The 13,992-nt window shown below is 42.0% G+C and overlaps 1 protein-coding gene across 1 annotated transcript in view; it reads right to left on the bottom strand.

Moving 5' to 3' along the window:
• The window catches only part of si:ch211-236l14.4 (SITS-binding protein), a 187,794-nt gene that overhangs the window by 15,863 nt on the left and 157,939 nt on the right, over positions 1-13,992 (bottom strand). Inside the window, exons 8-9 of the mRNA XM_063062262.1 lie at positions 13,450-13,571; positions 1,394-1,573 (exon numbers count right to left, since the gene is read on the bottom strand). Coding sequence (XP_062918332.1) covers positions 1,394-1,573; positions 13,450-13,571 — 302 coding nt within the window. The remainder of the gene's footprint in view (positions 1-1,393; positions 1,574-13,449; positions 13,572-13,992) is intronic.

Here is a 13,992-nt window from a genome sequence, read left to right as displayed (position 1 = left end):
CCCTTGCAGTTTCTTAACTCCACCCTCAAGGATTCAACATTCTCTAAGCCTATGTCACCTCTTTCTAAAGATGTAACTGCATCTCTTACCAACAAAGCCTCACCACTGCCTATGCCTTCTTGCCTGCCCTGTTGATACAAAGTATATTCTTTGATATTAAGCTCCCAGCTATGGCCTTCTTTCAGCCACGACTCAGTGATGCCCACAACGTCATACAGCCAATCTCTAATTGTGCCATGACTTTGTTTACCTTATTCTGATTACTACACACATTTAATTACAGCACCTTCAGTCCTGCATTCTTTGCCCTTTTGAATTTTGCCTCTGTGGTACAACTTAACTCTTTGTTTTGTCTGTATTTGTACCCAATCGTTGGCTTGTTCTTCTTTAAATTCATGTTCCACCCGTCATCTGCTTGTAAACCTGCTGGCTCATCCTCAGCTCTATCATACTGGTTCCCATCCCCCTGCCAGATTAGATTAAACCACTCACAACAGCTCTAGTAAACCTGCGCACAAGGATATTGGTCCCCCTTGGATGCATGTGCAACTCGTCCCTTTTGTACAGGTCACACCTGCCCCAGAAGAGGTCCCAATTATCCAGAAATCTAAATCCTCGCCTCCTGCTCCAATTCTTCAATCACACATTAATCTAGGATATCTCCTTGATCTCCTCTTCCCTTTGCCTTCCCTTCTGAAATCCCTTCCAATTCACCAAGGTCTCTGTGCTCCAGATTTCCTCTTGTGAGTTCTTCATTCCCTTAGTCCCACCATTCCTTCACTAAACCACTTTGTCTTCGTTCCTTAAACCCAGTTTTGATGGGGATTTTAGCTGTAATCCTTTACTGTACATCATAAGTTTCATCATTCTGTTTATGGCTAGTCATTTTCTATCTTGTTGCTTTATTGTGAATTAATTCATGCTACACCCTCTTACTTTGTCTGTATTTGCACTCAACAGCAAATAAAATCAGCCCAACTATAAAAAACAGCAACTGGAAATTACAGAACATAGGTTAAAGGTAAGGGAGAAGGGGTTTAGTAAGGATCTGAGGAAAAATTATTTCATTCAGAGGGTGGTTGGAGTCAAGAACACGTTGCCTGAGGGAATGGTACTTAGCAAGTATCCAGCACTTGAAGTGCCAAGGCATTAGAAAGCTGTAAAATGGAATTCAAGTACATGAGTATTCAGTGGTGAACTTCAATACTGCAGGACTCTTTGTGGCTGTTGATATTGCATTATCAAGGCAATTATCTTCTCTTGAGAAAGCTGTCAAACAGACTAACAGACAGAGACAAGCCTGGTTATCAACAGCACACACTGACCCCCACCCCCCACCATATGCTAGCTTGTAACTGCCACACAAGTAAATTGATGAACAACCTGTTCTTACCTCGTCACCAATCAGAAACTCGTCATTGATTTTAAATGTATTTGGGTCATTTGGGCTGACCCACCACAGGGGCCTAAACACAGGGTGCCCAAGGGATGCCCATTCCGCAGCATATTTCAACAGAAGTGGCACCACAAAAGCCTGATGTCTGTGTATGTATGACCGGGTCACATTCACAACCTGAAACAGAGATTGCCATCAGCCACTGATCACTCTAATAAAGAATAACAGTCCCGGTTACCTTGCACAGGATGATTTATATATAGAAGCAAATTATAGAGCCAAACCTAATCAAGGACTTCAAATTGTTTATATATAGATAAGCAGATATCAGGCTGGAATGTGAACAAGGGTTTGTATGGTTTAAATATAAAGTAACAGACATGCACAAGTAAGTTCAAATGTGGAATACACTAGGGAGTTAGAACATATATTTTAGAACAATTGATGTCTGGTTTGAATATGAAATCACAGAATTCCTGTTTTTATTAGTTTATGAGTTGCTGACATCATGGATAGTGCTGCATAATAAATGGAGTTTTAAAAAAGAGCTACGACCAGCAGCCAATCTAGACATTGGAAGCTTGGTGAGGCGGGAACTTCAATCAGGTCCACTCCTGAAGGATAAAAAGGCAGCAATAGGTTGCAGCTCCCCAAAAGAGCTTTGACCAGCTATCAATCAATGTTTGGGATTGATTAGTAAGAGCAAATTAAAGGAAGTCAGGGACAAGCACAGTAGCTGTCAGAGTGGACATAGTCAGAGTGGTGATCTTGAGGCTTTAGCTCTTCAAGACTTCATCAAAGAGAGGCTTCACTCAGAGAAAGCAAAGGAAAGAAAAGGTCATGTTTTTTTTTCCTTTTCTTCTTTATATCTGCTCAGCGGGAACAGTAGAGATGACAGACAGGATAGTGCAATGCTCACCTTGTGGGATGTGGGAAGGCAGGGAGACCTCCAGTGTCCCTGATGACTACAAATTGCGAGAAGTGCATCCAGCTGCAGCTTCTAACAAACCACGTTAAGGAGTTGGAACTGGAACTGGATGAACTCCAGATCATCCTGGAGGCTGAGCGGGTGATAGATAGGACATAGAGAAGTAATTACACCCAAGGTGCAGGACACAGGAGACTGGGTGACAGTCAGAAAGGGGAAAGGGGTTAAGGAACCAGTTCAGAGTACCCCTGTGACCATCCCCCTCAACAACAGTATATCACTTTGGATACTGTCAGGGCGGGGGGTGGTAGAACACAACGGAGGAAAGTCACAGTGGTCAGGTCTCTGGCACAGAGTCTGCCTCTGTGTCTAAGAAAGGAAGGGGGTACAAGAGGCACATTGTGGTGGCAGTGGATTCATTAGTTTGGGTAATGGACAGGAAGTTCTGTGGGCGAGAATGAGATTCCCAGATGGTACATTGTCTCCCAGGTGCCAGGATCCAGGATATCTTGGATCGAGTCCTCAGCATTTTTAAGTGGGAGAGTGAACAGCCAAAAGTCATAGTCCATGTAGGTACAATGACATGGGTAGGATAATTGACAAGCTTTGCATAGGGAGCTTAGGGAGTTAGGTGCTAAGTTAAGGGCAGGACCTCCAGGGATATGATCTCAAGATTGCTACTCATGTCATGTGCTAGTGAGGCCAGAACTAGGAAGAGTATACAGTTTAATATGTGGCTAAAAAGTTGGTGTAGGAGAAAGGGCATGATATTTTTGGATCATTGTGCTCTCTTCCAGGGGTCTGTAAAGGGATGGTTTGGAACTGTAAAGAAAGGACAGTTTGTACCTGAACAGGAGGGGGGTTAATATCCTTGTGGGAAGATTTGTTAATGCAGCATGGTGATGTGTAAATTAGAGTTGCAGAGGATGGGAACCAGAATGCCAGAACAGTTAGTGGAGAGGTTGTGGAGGCAGATGTTGGTAAGACTCCAGAGAAAGTTAGGAATTGAAAGGTTGAGCTTGTTGCAGCTAGTATCCTGAGTTGTCTGTATTTCAATGCAAGCAGTATGGTAGGAAAGGCAGAGAATAGGGCTGAAGATAAGGTTTACAAACAGAGGCAATATGTAGTGAGGAGAGGCTGCTGACAGGGCAAAGTTGTAGTCAACAGGATGAGTTGCAATGTAAAAGGTAAGACAATATTGAAAAGGGTGAATACAGGACTGAAGGTGCTGTATCTGAATGTGTGCGGTACATGAAATAAGGCAGATGAATTTGCAGCACAATTGCAGATTGCCAGGTATGATGTTGTAGGCTGCACTGAATCTTGGCTGAAAGATTATAGCTGGGAGATTAATGTTCAAGGATACACATCGTATTGAAAGGACAGGGAGGAAGGCAGAGGTTGCTATGTTGGTAAAAAATGAAATCAAATCATGAGAAAGAGGTGACATTGGGTCAAAAGGTGTTGAACCTTTGTGAATAAAACTCAGGAACTGCATGGGTAAAAAGACCCCGATGGGAGTTGTACACGGTAGTAAGTATGTGGTCTACAAATTACAATGAAAGACAGAAAATGAATCCCAAAAAGGTAATATTACAATATGCAAGTAGATTGGGAAAAGCGGGTTGGCCCTGGGTTACAGAAGGGGGAATTTCTAGAGTGCCTACAAGACAACTTTTTCGAGCAGCTGGTGGTTGAGCCCACTGGAGGATCAGCTGTTCTAGATCGGGTGTTGTGCAAATGAACCAGAATTAATGAGAAAGTATAAAATAAAAGCATCCTGAGGGGCAAGAGATCATAATATGGTCGGATTCACCCTAAAATTTGAGAAGAACCTAAAGTCAGATGTATCTGTATTATAGTGGAGAAAAGGAAATTACAGAAGCATGAGACAGGAGTTGGCCAGAACTGATTGGAAATGAAGTCTGACATGGATGATGGCAGATCAGTAATGGCTGGAACTTCTGGAAGCAATTTGGAAGGCAATTTGGATATATTCCAAAGAGAAGAGGTATCCTAAAGGAAAGATGACCATGGCTAACAAGAGAAGACAAAGCCAATATAAGCCAAAGAGAGGGCATATAATAGAGCAAAAATTAGTGGGAAATTAGAGTATTGGGTTTTAAAAACTAACAGAAGGCAACTAAAAAAGTAATTAAGTTGGTAAAAATGGAATATGAAAGTAAACTAGCCAATAATATTAAAGAAGATACCAAAAAGGTGAGTGGATATCAGACTGCTGGAAAATGATGCTGCAGAGGTAGTAATGGGGGACAACGAAATGGCGGATGAACTAAATTAAGTATTACGCATCAGTATTCAATATTCGAAGAGCAGATAGAGAGTCAGATTCTGGAAAGGTGTAATAATAACAAGGTTGTCATGGTGGGAGATTTTAATTGCCCAAACATCGATTGGCATGTCCCTAGAGTGAGGGGTTTAAATGGGGTGGAGTTTGCTGGGTGTGTTCAGGAAGATTTCCTGACACACTATATAGATAAGCCTACAAGAGGAGAGGCTGTACTTGATCTGGTATCGGGAAATGAACCTGGTCAGGTGTCAGATCTCTCAGTGGGAGAGCATTTTGGAGATAGTGATCACAATGCTATTCCTTTACCATAGCATTGGAGAGGGATAGGAGCAGACAAGTTAGGAAAGCATTTAATTGGTGTAAGGGGAGATATGAGGCTATCAGGCAGGAACTTAGAAACATAAATTGGGAACAGATGTTCTCAGGGAAATGTACGGAAGAAATGTGGCAAATGTTCAGGGGATATTTGCGTGGAGCTCTGTATAGGTACGTTCCAATAAGACAGGGAAAGGATGGTAAGGTGCAGGAACCGTGGTGTACAAAGGCTGCTTTAAATCTAGTCAAGAAGAAAAGAAGAGCTTATGAAAGGTTCAAAAAACTAGGTAATGATAGAGATCTAGAAAAGTATAAGGCTCGCAGGAAGGAGCCTAAGAGAGGATTTAGGAGAGCCAGAAGGGGCCATGAGAAGGCCTTGGTGGACAGAATTAAGGAAAACCCCAAGGCATTCTACAAATATGTGAAGAGCAAGAGGATAAGATGTGAGAGAATAGGACTAATCAAGTGTGACAGTGGAAAAGTGTGAATGGAACTGGAAGAGATAGCAGAGGTACTTAATGAGTACTTTGCTTCAGTATTCACTATAGAAAAGGATCTTGACAATTGTAGGGATGACTTTAAGGCGGACAGAAAAGCTTGAGCATGTAGATATTAAGAAAGAGGATATGCTGGTGCTTTTGGAAAGCATTAAGTTGGATAAATCACCAGGACCAGACAAGATGTACCCCAGGCTACTGTGGGAGGCAAGGGAGGAGATTGCTGAGCCTCTGGCGATGATCTTTGCATCATCAATGGGGACAGGACAGGTTCCAGAGGATTGGAGGGTTGCAGATGTTCTTCCATTATTCAAGAATGGGAGTAGAGATAGCCCAGGAAATTATAGAACAGTGAGTCTTACTTCAGTGGTTGGTAAGTTGATGGAGAAGATCCTGAGAAGCAGGATTTATGAACATTTGGAGAGGCATAAAATGATTAGGAATAGTCAGCATGGCTTTGTGAAAGGCAGGTCATGCCTTACGAGCCTGATTGAATTTTTGAGGATGTGACTAAACACATTGATGAAGGTAGAGCAGTGGATGTAGTGTATATGGATTTCAGCAAGGCATTTGACAAGGTACCCCATGCAATTCTTATTGAGACGGTAAGGGGGCATGGGATCCAAAGGGACATCGCTTTGTGGATCCGGAACTGGCTTGCCCACAGAAGGTAAAGAATAGTTGTAGACACATCATATTCTGCATGGAGGTCGGTGACCAGTGGTGTGCCTCAGGGATCTGTTCTGGGACCCCTTCTCTTCGTGATTTTTATGAGTAATCTGATGAGGAATTGAAGGGATGGGTTCATAAATTTGCTGGTGACACAAAGGTTGGAGTGTTGTGGATAGTGTGGAGAGCTATCACAGCTTACAGCGGATGCAAAACAGGGCTGAGAAGTGGTAGATAGAATTCAACCCAGATAAGTGTGAGGTGGTTCATTTTGGTAGGTCAAATATGATGGCAGAATGTAGTATTAATGGTAAGACTCTCGGCAGTGTGGAGGATTAGAGAGATCTTGGGGTCTGAGTCCATAGGACACTCAAAGCTACTGTGCAGGTTGACTCTGTGGTTAAGAAAGCATACGGTGCATTGGCCTTCATCAATCTTGAGATTGAGCTTAGGAGCCGAGAGGTAATGTTACAGCTATATAGGACCTTGGTCAGACCCCACTTGGAGTACTGTGCTCAGTTCTGGTCACCCCACTACAAGGAAGGATGTGGAAACCATTGAAAGGGTGCAGAGGAGATTTACAAGAATGTTGCCTGGATTGGGGAGCATGTCTTATAAGAATAGGTTGAATGAACTCAGCCTTTTTTCCTTAGAGCAACGGAGGATGAGAGGTGACCTGATAGAGGTGTATAAGATGATAAGAGACACTGATTGTGTGGATAGTCAGAGGCTTTTTCCCAGGGCTGAAATGGCCAGCACAAGAGGGCACAGTTTTAAAGTACTTCGAGTAGTTACAGAGGAGATGTCAGGGGTAAGTTTTTTTACGCAGAGAGTGGTGAGTGCGTGGCATGGGCTGCCAGCGACGGTGGTGGAGGCGGATACAATAGGGTCTTCTAAGAGACTCCCGGACATGTACATGGAGCTCAGAAAAATAGAGGGCTATGGGTAACCCCAGGTAATTTGTACGGTAAGGACATGTTTAGCACAGCTTTGTGGGCCAAAGGGTCTGTATCATGCTGTAGTTTTTCTATGTTTCTAAATAATAAGCAGGACAGACAAAGAAGAATCGGCTGATGTTGTGTATTTGGATTTTCAAAAGCCTTTGACAAGGTGCCACACATGCTTAACAAGCTACAATCCCATAGTATTACAAGAAAGATTCTAGCATGGATAAAGTAGTGGCTGATTGGCCGGAGACAGAGAATGGAAATAAAGGGAGCCTTTTCTGGCTGACTGCCAGTGACTAATGGTGTTCCACAGAGGTCTATGTTGGGACTGATTCTTTTTACATTATATGTCAATGATGTGGATGATGGAATTGATGGCTTTGTTGCAGACTATATGAAGATAGGTGGAGGGGCAGGTAGTTTTGAGGAAGTAGAGAGGCTACAGAAGGACTTAGATTAGAAGAATGGGCAAAGAGACGGCAGATAGAATAGTGTCAGGAAGTGTATAGTCATGCACTCTGGTAGTAGACTTGCGAGTCCTTCTGCAGGATTCCTTAAAAGTTAATTTGCAGGTTGAGCCTGGTGAGGAAGGCAAATGAGATGTTAGCTTTCATTTCAAGAGAATTAGAATATAAAATGGTGTAATGTTGAAATTTTATAAAGCACTAGTGAATTGAATTGAATTGACTTTATTTCTTACATCCTTCACATACATGAGTAGTAAAAATCTTTACGTTACGTCTGTCTAAATGTGCAATTTATAGTAATTTGTAATAAATTGTATGTGGAAGGGGTTTCTTCTTTTATATTACTGCGTAGGCTAATCAAAATGGCTTCTTTGTTATGTTAACTGCTGAGAAAGTTCTCTCACTAGCAGCTTGTTTGGGTTATAGAGGGAGTTGTATTCAGTTGTTAACCAATTGGGATAGATGTTATTCTCTTTGTGTGTCTGTAAGCTATTGTGATGCGCGGGTTTTGGAGCAGAAGGCGCAATGGGGGGAGAGAGAGTGGACGCGATGCTGTGAGCTGGCCAACAGGTAGGACCCTGAGTCGGAGTCCGAGGTCCAGGGTCTTCGGCGAGGAGAGGAGACAAAGACAGACTCGTGTGGAGCGTCTGGTCGACCACCGTGGTTGGTCCCAGGTGGCGGGTGAAGGTGGTCAGAGGGGATCGAATGGTGAAGAGAGGATCGTTACTAGAGCTCCAACTGTTTGTGCACGAAGAGATTGAACTTTGATAAGTTTGGCGCCTTTTATTTTCCTTTTATATTTTATCTCTGTTAATTACATAGTTCCAGTAATACCTATAAATTCTAATTCATTTAATCGTATATGGTGTATTGTCTGTTATTTGGCGGGGTGGGGTACATCACACAGCATCCACACAAACTTAATTACCCAGTTTGGCGGGGCCAAGGGCTGTTTCCCTAGACGACAGTGAGTTGAGTGACACTGAGGCTTACCGGGGGGCTACATATGTACTACAGGACAGTCAATATAACATAGGAATACAATTGTATCAGCATGAATTAATCAGTCTGATGGCCTGGTGGAAGAAGCTGTCCCGGAGCCTGTTGGTCCTGGCTTTTATGCTGTGGTACCATTTCCCAGATGGTAGCAGCTGGAACAGTTTGTGGTTGGGGTGACTCGGGTCCTCAATGATCCTCCGGGCCCTTTTTACATACCTGTCTCTGTAAATGTCCTGAATAGTGGGAAGTTCACATCTACAGATGTACTGGGCTGTCTGCATCACTCTCTGCAGAGTCCTGCGATTGAGGGAAGTACAGTTCCCATACCAAGTAGTGATGCAGCCAGTCAGGATGCTCTCAATTGTGCCCCTGTAGAAAGTTCTTAGGATTTGGGGACTCATGCCAAACTTCTTCAACCGTCTGAGGTGAAAGAGGCGCTGTTGTGAGTTACTCACCACACAGCCAGTATGTACAGACCATATGAGATCCTCAGTGATGTGTATGCCAAGGAACTTAAAGCTGTTTAGCCTCTCAACCCCAGATCCATTTATGTCAATAAGGATTAGCCGGTCTCCATTCCTCCTGTAGTCCACAACCAGCTCCTTTGTTTTTGCAACATTGAGGGAGAGATTGTTTTCTTGACATCACTTCTCTGTAGGCTTCTTCGTTATTATTTGAGATAAGGCTAATCAATGTAGTATCAATGTAGTATTGTCTGCAAATTCAATTAGCAGATGAGAGCTGTGGGTGGCGACACAGTCATGGGTATACAGAGAGTAAAGGAGGGGGCTCACTTGGAGTATTGTGAGTAGGTTTGGGTACTTTACCTTAGAAAGTATGTGCTGAAACTGGAGAGGGTTCACGAAAATGATTCCAGATTTCAATGGCTTGTCACATAAAGAACGTTTGATGGCTCTGGGCCTGTATTCACTAGAATTCAGAAGAATGAGGGGTGACCTTATTGAAACCTGTTGAATGGAGAAAGGCCTTGGTAGAGTGGATGCCGAGAGGACGTTTCTTATGGTGGGAGACACAGCCTCTGTATAGAGGGTGTCCTTTTAGAATGGCGATGAGGAGGGATTTCTTTAGCCAGAGAATGGTGAATCTGTGGAATTCTTTGCCACAGGCAGTTGTGAAGGCAGAGGTTGATAGTTTCTTGATTGGTCAGGGAATGAGGGCATACAGGGAGAAGGTGGGAGATTGGGGCTGAGAGGAAAATTGGATCAACCATGATGAAATGCCAGTAGAGACTTGATGGGCCAAATGGCCTAATTCTGTCCTTATATCTTTTGGTCTTATTATCCATCCCTAATTGCATCTGAATTGAGGGATCAGTTGGGGGTCAACCTCAGGGTTAGGACTGGTATCACAAAAGATTACCTTTCCTGAATGACAAATCAAATAGATTTTTCAGTTATTTCATTGTGTGACTGAGACTGGAGAGATGGTTACGATGGAGGGCTTTACATTCTTGAGGAATAGAGATAATGCTAGGGTAAATGGGACCTCAAAAAAACCAGACAGCTCACATCTTAACAGGGATATGACCAATACCCTTGGGGAGATGTTTGTTTGTGCTGTTGGGAGGGCTAAACTTGTTTGACAGGGAGGTGTACTGTAAGTAGAGTCAAGGGGATAAAAGCTAAGCTAGAGATAGAAGGTAAGGGTTCAGACAAGGGAAGATTTAGGAATTTTTTTTTAAAGTCAGTTGAGCAGAGCAACGACATGGGCGATGATAATTATAGTGAATCAGGAAGGGGATAGAGTGGGGAAGCATTAGAATGCATCAGCAAATAAAGTTGAAGTAAGGAAAAGATGATAAGATAAATTAAAGACAAATGTGCAAAAAGAAATGCAAAAGACCGATCACATAAGGTTGGATGAAATGTGTAGATTTTATGGGGTAAAATTTTTAAGTAATAAATACATATGGTATATTATCTTAGGCAGTACCTCCAGATCAGGCTCCATTCTAGTTTTGTGGATTTTGAGCTTTCTGTATATGTAAAGCTGGTGAATGATGAATGTATAGAGTGACAAATAAGATTAGTCTACTGCAGGCACAAACAGCTGCAAGGGAATATGATGTGGTGTTAATAACAGAAACTTGGCTCAAAGATAAAGTAGGTGTAAGCATTAGATATTCTTGGATAGAAAGTGTTCAGGCAAGATAGGGAAAGAAAGAAAGGAGGGATGGCTGTGTTGACTAAAGAAAGTATGCTATAGATAGCAAATGTGTAGAGGGGTCAGAGACAGAAGAAACAGCTGAAGGAATTTTCTATAGGTTACCAAATAGGAGAGACATATAGGAACAATTATGCAGGCGAAGTAGAGAAGTGCAAAAATGAGATATAATGGGAGTCTTAAATCATCCCAGCATAAACTGGAATAGCAATAGTGTTAAGGGCAGAGAGGCTAAAGCATTTTGAAATCACATCCAGAATACTTTTTTTTTGTTTGATTTTGGTCCTACAAGGAAGGAGGCATGCTAATTCTGATTCTAATGAATACGATAAGTCATGTTTTAGTGGGGAAACATTTAAGAGAAAATTATCATAAGATTTAGGTTGGGTATAGAAAAGGAGAAGGCATGATCAAAAGTAATAAAACTAATTAGAGGAAAGACCATTCCATAGAATGAATGTGTCTGACCCAGGTGAACTGCAACTGAAAGTTGACAGAACAACGAAGAAGAGGTGGTTCAGACACAGTTCTGGCACATTTCCAGGTACAAAAGAAGGAACAAATCCTGAGCTCCCTAGATGACAAAAGTGATACAGAAGCAAATAAAGAAAAAGAAGCTGCATTGATGTATTTGGTTACAAATGCCAACAAGCACTCAATTGATTAGAAAAGAATCAGAGGGGATTCTGATTCTAAACTAAGAGAGTCATTTCTATGAAAATAAGATTAGATGTCAACATCAATGAAAGTCTAAATGTGTTTTACAGGCATATAAATTGTAAAGGAAAAAGTAGGATCCTAAGGTGAGGACAAAGTGTATGGAGGCCGAGGGTCACAGAGGATACTAAATAAATAATTTGAATTTGTCTTCACCAGGGAAGAGGCTGCTTCTGAAGTACAAGTGAAGGAAGAGGTAGTTGAAACACTGCACAAACATGGAGGTATGAAAAAAGTTTTGGCTGAACTTACAGTCTGTAAGTCACCACAACCAAATGAGATGCATTCTAGGGTCTTGAGGGAAGTTAAGAGAAAATTGTGGGGGCACGAATCATAATCTCACTGTGCTCTTTGGATACTGAGATTAGAATCAGAATCAGATTTTAACATCACTGCCATATGTTGTGAGGTGTGTTGTTTTGCAGCAACAGTAAATTACAATACATAATTAAAACTACAAATTACATAAAATATATGTATCTGTAATTAAATAGTGCAGAAAGAAAGGGGAAAATACTAGGATAGTGTTCATGGGTTCATCATCATCTTTTCAGAAATATGATGGCAGAGAGGAAGAAGGTGTTCCTGAAACATTGATTGTGTGTCTTCAAGCTAATGTACCTCCTCCTTGATGGTACCAATGAGGGGAGGGCATGCCCTGGGTATGGGGTCTTTAATAAGGGATACTGCCTTTTTGAGGCTTTGAAGGTGTACTGGACAGTGGTAAGCTAATGCCCATGATGGAGCTGGCTGAATTTACAACCGTCTACAGCTTTTTCTGACTCTCCATACCAGACAGTGATGCAAAAGTTATAGTGCAAAAGGGTGGGAAATAGAAAATGTTATTCCCTTGTTTGAAAAAGAGGGTAAGGTTAAATCCAAAAAAAGCCCCAGTTCAACCTCAGTGGTGGGAAAGCTTTCAGATACATTGATCTGGGATAGAAGCAATAGTTACCTGCGGAGAAAAGAATTGCCTTAGGCAAACCAGCATGGAATTTTAAGGGGAAACTGTTTAACCAATTTATGAATATTTCTGAAGAGATAATAGAGAATTGATGAGGGTGATGCAGTTGATTTCATATAAAAGGCCTCCAGAAGGCCTTTGATAAGATGCTACATATATATCAGCAGAATTGAAGTGCATGGTATAAAAGGGTCTGATAGTATGGATATGAAGCTGGAGGAAAGTAAAGACATTCTACAGAAATGGGTGTTAGAGCCACTGATTTTTTTTGTTGTTCTAAATTAGTAAGCTAGACTTAGGGATACAAATCACAATTTCTAAATTTATAGATGGAATGTAACTCAGCAGTATTATGAATTGTAACGAGGATCATGATCAATTGCAGCTGGATACAAAGGCTAGTGGAATGTGCAGACATGTGGCGGACAAAGTTTAATATGAAGAAGTAAGTGATACTTTTCAGTGGGAGGATGAGACTGTATGTTTAAACGTACATGTGACAAATGAAGTTAATCTGAGGAGACAATATGGAACAAATGCCATTCTAAAAGAGGAGCAGAAGCAGGAAGTACTGGGAGGATGTTGGCAAGTTATTGAAAATGGCAGGTCAGGTTCAGAAATTAGTTACTAAGGCATACACAGCTCTGGGTTTTATCAACGGAAGTTCAAAAACAGGGAAGTCACACCAGGAGGTTAGTAAAATAGCAATCCCATCTCAATTATGGTTATTTCATTATAAGAAGGATGTGAAGTTATTAGAAAGGGAGCAAAAAAAAATCACAATTATAGTTTCGAGGATGAGGGATTAGAAATGATGAGGGTAAGAGAGGCTGGGTCTTTTTTACAATTGATATAGGCTGAGGGAAATCTGATAAACGTATATAAAATGATGTGGAGTGCATGCAGAATGCATTATGGGAAGATACCTCCAGTAGTGGAAGAGTTGAGAATTAGAGGTCACCTTCCCATATTATAACCTCTTTCCGTCACTCTCCCACCTCTCTCTCATGCATTCCCACCTTCCCCCACCATTCTCATCTCTCTCCCACACATACCCAGGTCTTCCCAAATGCCCATGGCGGCATGCTGAAAGACATCACAGGTAGATAAGTTACAACCTGCAGCCACCGGATAAACAGCTCCTCGTCTGCAAGAAAGCCATTTGTCAGAGAACCTCCTGAAAGAACAAGTGCATAGAGCAGAGGTCAGCCAATAGATTGACCCAGAAACATAGGTATGTATAAGTTTGTGTTGTAGAGAAGTACAGCACAGAAACAGGCCCTTCAGTCTGTTTAGTCCATGCCAAAACCACTAACACTACCTACTCCCGTCAATCTCACCGGGACCATAGCTCTCCCTACCAACCATGTACCTATCCAAACTTCTCTTAAACATTGAAAACGAGCTTGCATGCACCACTTGTGCTGGCAGCTCATTCCATATTCTCATGACATTCTGAGTGAAGAAGTTTCCCCTCATGTTCCCTTTTTTTTTTCACCTTTCAGCCTTAACCCATGAGCTCTGGTTGTAGTCCCACCAAACCTTAGTGGAAAAAGCCTGCTTGCATTTACCCTATCTATACCCCTCATAATTTTGCC

The sequence above is a fragment of the Mobula hypostoma genome, chromosome 11, assembly GCF_963921235.1.
Source record: "Mobula hypostoma chromosome 11, sMobHyp1.1, whole genome shotgun sequence".
NCBI classification, from domain to species: domain Eukaryota; kingdom Metazoa; phylum Chordata; class Chondrichthyes; order Myliobatiformes; family Myliobatidae; genus Mobula; species Mobula hypostoma.
The sequence above is the reverse complement of the archived record's forward strand: the minus strand, read 5'-3'. Positions and strand labels throughout refer to the sequence as shown.